At 40.4% G+C, this 4,960-nt stretch overlaps 1 protein-coding gene across 1 annotated transcript in view; it reads left to right on the top strand.

Annotated features, from left to right (window-relative positions):
- LOC145488716 (protein white-like) overlaps positions 1-2,910 on the top strand; it is a 19,986-nt gene extending 17,076 nt beyond the window's left edge. Inside the window, exon 20 of the mRNA XM_081467638.1 lies at positions 888-2,910. Coding sequence (XP_081323764.1) covers positions 888-989 — 102 coding nt within the window. The 3' untranslated portion in view covers positions 990-2,910. The remainder of the gene's footprint in view (positions 1-887) is intronic.
- The last annotated feature ends 2,050 nt before the right edge of the window (positions 2,911-4,960 follow it).

Here is a 4,960-nt window from a genome sequence, read left to right as displayed (position 1 = left end):
TAATCCTTAATTGCCCTCGGGCCCATGCCATTAAATATACAAACAGCACTGGGTACACAGATTTTGTCTGTTTGATTGTTTGTGTTTTCTAAGAGAGGCAGAACGGAAGAGAGTGAGAGAAAGAAGAAAAGAAAAACAACAAACAAGCAACCCGTACACTTGTATCTTTTGTTCGAAAGGCCATACATGTATTCGTGTTCTCGGTATTGGAGTGGAACCAGCTTACAGTGGAAGCTCGTGCGGTGGAAGAATATCAATAAAAAGCGCTTTGTCATTTGCATTTGAAAAGACTCCCTGCATTAGCCTCAGTTGCAAGCTAGTTCCAGTCCAATAACGGGAATACGAAAATGGTCTATTTGGTTGCCCGTAAAAATGACAGAGATTTCCTAGAGATAGACCTGTAAATTCGTCTCCACTCCTCTCCCAAAAGAACACCCATAGTGATGACGTCACTCTGAAGATAACCATCAGGGGCAGTGTGCACTGTGATGACGTAAAGCTACGTCATCACTCGGTCGAATCTGGAACTTCTCTCAAGCAGAGAAAAAAGGCGCAAGTATTATTTGCTGGGAAAATGTTTCTTTCGCTTTCCATTCACTAGAAGTTCTGGTTTGAATTGTTTGGATTTTCTCATTTGTCAGAATGCCCAACTGGTTTCTAGGAGGTTATGGGTTTGAATCGCGCTTGGGACTTTCTTTGTCCCACGCTGGTGTCGTGGTGAACATTTCATCTTTCACTGGAATCAAGTTTCATGTTTGCATGATATTGACACCAGCCCTCGGTCAACCATTAAGTGCCATCATCCAGTTTTCTATGTACCCTTGCTGCTATTTTTGACAGTTGCGAAAACAAACCTAACTTTGTTATTTTTGTTGTTGTTTCTACAGGACAATCTACTGTTTGACATTTACTGTCTTTTAGCTTTGATGGTAGGATTTCGAATAATTTCCTTCTTGTTCTTATTGAGAAGAGCTTACAAGGAACAGTGATCTCGTTCTTCCCATCATGCACCACGTGACGCTCACGTTCATATTATGTAGTTAGTTTGTAATTGTTTTTGTTGCCGGAACAGTAATAAAGATTAGGCCGGTCTATTTTTGTTGTTTCACCAATTTGCCATCGGCAAACTGAATTTCTGACATTGAGTTTTAATAATTGCAAGTGCAACTTTCAACGGGTTTATAGCCATTTTATAAGCAGTGAAAGGAAAATTTGCGTTTTATCAAGTTGTGGTGGGATCAAGTGCTGTGTTCAGTAAATCGTCGTAAGTACTCGAAGAAAAGTTCCGACTCTGGTAGACCAATTTAAGAGAAAGAAGAAAGATTTTAAAAAAAACATTGAAAAGAAAACAAGAAAAAACGAGCGAACATCGTCGAGTACTCGGTATGTTTCACTGTGACTTTTGTGTCAGACTACCTCGAATCAACTTCTTATGTCTCTGTCAACTCCTGGAGACAACTTATCCTACTGAACCTGGCACTTACGTTTCCTCCCCTGTTCTTGTTGTCATTTAATTATTTAAATAATACCCGTGAATTGATCACTTGGTGCATCAATTGACAGTTGCTGGAAAACGAAATTCGATATGTATTCATCAGTTTGAGAATAAGCGTCATTCACAAGTAACATACTTACTGTTTATAATTGAACAATCTATTATTTCAAAAGGAAAAAAAGTACACGCATGAATTTAATGTGAGTTTTCAGAATTTGTTCCTTATCAAGTAAACCACTTCGTAGTCATTGTACGCGGGCTGTCAAGGAGAAGCGTTGTGTTACCACTCAGATAAATGGTCTTCACTGGCAAGCATTGCGTGACAAGCCTAAAAAACGGCGGCGTAGTTGACTGTTTTACTGTAAAGAGAGCTTTGAAAGCTGACTTGTATCTTAGGTAGCAATCTACATAGTAATTCAATAAGACAGTTTTCAGATTAGTATTAAGACGTTAACAACTCCAGTTAATCATAGTCTTGAGTCAAGAGTGACACTTAACATCAAGGAGATGTGTGTATTATTTTTTTTAACCAATCCATACGAAGGGAAACTAGATATTTGAGTAAAGACTGTTCGTGGGTATATTTTTGCGAAAACAAAAGAAAACAGTCTTAAATTTAATGCCGTACCTGTACAAACACTTGCTCAGCCGGTTTTCGGCAGCTTCATAAGCTTAAGTTTTTCGGGGATGTCCTTTTTGTTTAGGCTTAATTTTGTTAAGGCGCGCCTCCCTTGACGCAGTTGTATCCCTTCTGGGAAGCAACCGGAGCTTACAAGAATACATTTTTATAAAAGTTTATGTTGTTTGTGAAAACGGGTATGCCTGATGAACAAGATAAGCCTGAGAGATATGATTGTTTTTGCAATCATTGTAGTCTTTTAGTGGTTTTGAGCTCTACTTACGTTACGTTACAGTGGAATCTCGATTTCTCGAACCCTCCATTGTTCGAACCTCCCGATAACTCGAGCAAAAACCCGTTTCCCTTCGTTCAGTCGAACACTGTAACTTTACCTTCGATTTCTCGAACTACCCGGTATTTCAAGGCAATTTTCGTTTCCCTTGGAGGTTCGAAAAATCGGGATTCCATTGTATATCAAAGCACTCAGTGGTTGTTGAGTGGCCGTTTTGTCTTACTCCTTTGAAATTGTCACACGGCTCGTTGTCGTTGTAGGACTATTGCCAACGTTGAACAATCGTATTTGATCTGCAACATCTTTATCCTAACAACGAGAGTTGTACAAAATTTATAAACACTAGTCCTAAAGAAACTCTTGACAGCCTTCGAAAGCATAGACCCATGTAGTTTTTATAGTTTGGTTATTTTACATTGACAAATAATCACAATAATTTGTGTTACCGTAAAAAATAGTTTTATCAATTAAATAAAGATCTACAATTTCATTTTAACTTTTAAACCTGAGTCGTCTGTTCACTTTTCGTTTGGTTTTTTTTTTAATTAAGGATTAGATTATGAGCTCGAGATTTCTTTCACGCGTAGAAATTAAGAACGAATAATCTAATAGACCATTTTACAGTTGTTTGCTCAGTGACCTAGCCTTTGAATGGCAGCGAGGCTGACGGTGACCTTGTTTTGATACAGACCTCACCACCTTTGTTGTGTAAATCAAGCTGTTCTCATGCTAACTAGTTGGCATTTGAGTGAGAAAAGCAGAGAGGTCTGTATCAAAGCAAGGTCACCTCCAGCCTCGCTAGCATTCAAAGGCCAGGTAACTGAGCACACATTTGTAAAATGGCCTATTGTTTAGTATAGATCTGCTGGTTGCTCAAAACTTTGTCTAAATCAGACGCTTTGAAAACGCAAAGAAGCGGCCGCCATTTTGTTAACCGCACACATGCACCGCTAGGCTGCTCACTATGTACAACAGAATAGATAGCAAGTAGCGAAGCCAATAAGAGAACGGCATTCTTAATAGAATGCGAGTAGACTTATACTAAAACAGGATATACTGATCAGACTCATCCCCAGACCCTGAGCAACCTGCAAGTGACAGGCGATTGCCGCAGCCGTCTCGAGTTCTGTAGCGTGGGCTCCTTTTCCGAATAACGGCTTGTAATCGTGTCTTGAGCCAGACGCGTGCGATATTGGGAACTACGTCCGACACCTATTCACCGTCGCTTTCGTAATCGGGAAAATTGTTACTTCACGACCCAACGAAGGTAAGTGACCACGGCGTATCTCGGGGGATGAGAATGTGCGAACAATCTATCGCCATCCACACAGTGGTTATACGTAGGCACATGGATAGCTCCTTCTAAAAACCCGCAGACAATACTCAACTGTCAAGCCGGCAGGCACTGTACGCTTTGCAGACCTACTTTTGTGCGAGATTGGAAAAGAGGCTGGAGACTAAGAACTATTAATGTTTACTAGTATATATGGGTAAGAGCGAAACAGAAATGTCTGGTCGCTAGTTATTCTAGAAGGAGGGTAATTTCTCAGGAGAATCTTAAAAACCTCGCATATCTGCAATCTGGGAACATTAGTTCTAGGTCGGGATCGGCTGGGAGGAGGTAAACATCTTTAAAAGAGGGACGTGGACATCAAAAGACAAACCGAGGAGGCCATTCACATCAGACGCCAACGCCATTTTCAACCACTTGTCGTGACAAGACTGAATACAAATGACGCGGGGCTCACTTACCTCGCCCCAGTTATTCAAAGGGTGGATACCGCTATCCACCGGGTAAGTCACTATCCAGTGGATAGCGTGATCTGTCATGTTGACACTAGTTCACTGGAGAGAGATTTATCAGGTGGATAGCGTCATCCAGCCTTTGAACAACTGGGGCCTGAAGAAGACTGTGATCATGAGGTACGGTCGAAAAATATGGCGAGAATTGTTTCTATCTTTATTTATCTTCAATAGACCATTTCCGTATTCTCGATGTTGGATAGGAAATATCCTGCAACTGAGCCTAATGCAGAGAGTCTTTTCAATTGCAAGTGACATTAATCTCTTTTTTAACGATACTACGATGTAATAGCTATAAATACTTCATTGCAACATAGTTTTGAGAGGGAAATGGTTATGAAGCCCGACAAACATCAAAGGCTGAGCAAACAAAGATGCCAAGATTTATGTTGGAAGGTCCACGACCATGCAAAATCGTTTGTTTTGTACCATACACTATGCATGAAGTACGTAACCAAAACGTTTCTATTCTTTAGTTCCTCAGTACGGAGTAAACAACTATTGTATTGTGTGCACGGTCAAGGCCAAGAAAGAGAACAAAAAGATGCCAAGATTTATGTTCACAGGTCCACAACCGTGCACAACCTTTTGTTTTGCGCTCATACACTATGCATAAAGTACGTAACCAAAACGTTGTAATTGGTTAGTTCCTCAGTACGGAGAAAACAGCTATTGTATTTTGTGCACGCTCAAGGCCAAGAAAGAGAACAAAAAGATGCCACGATTTATGTTGACAGGTCCACAACCGTGC

Source organism: Orbicella franksi, chromosome 5, assembly GCF_964199315.1.
Source record: "Orbicella franksi chromosome 5, jaOrbFran1.1, whole genome shotgun sequence".
Classification (NCBI taxonomy): domain Eukaryota; kingdom Metazoa; phylum Cnidaria; class Anthozoa; order Scleractinia; family Merulinidae; genus Orbicella; species Orbicella franksi.
The sequence above is the reverse complement of the archived record's forward strand: the minus strand, read 5'-3'. Positions and strand labels throughout refer to the sequence as shown.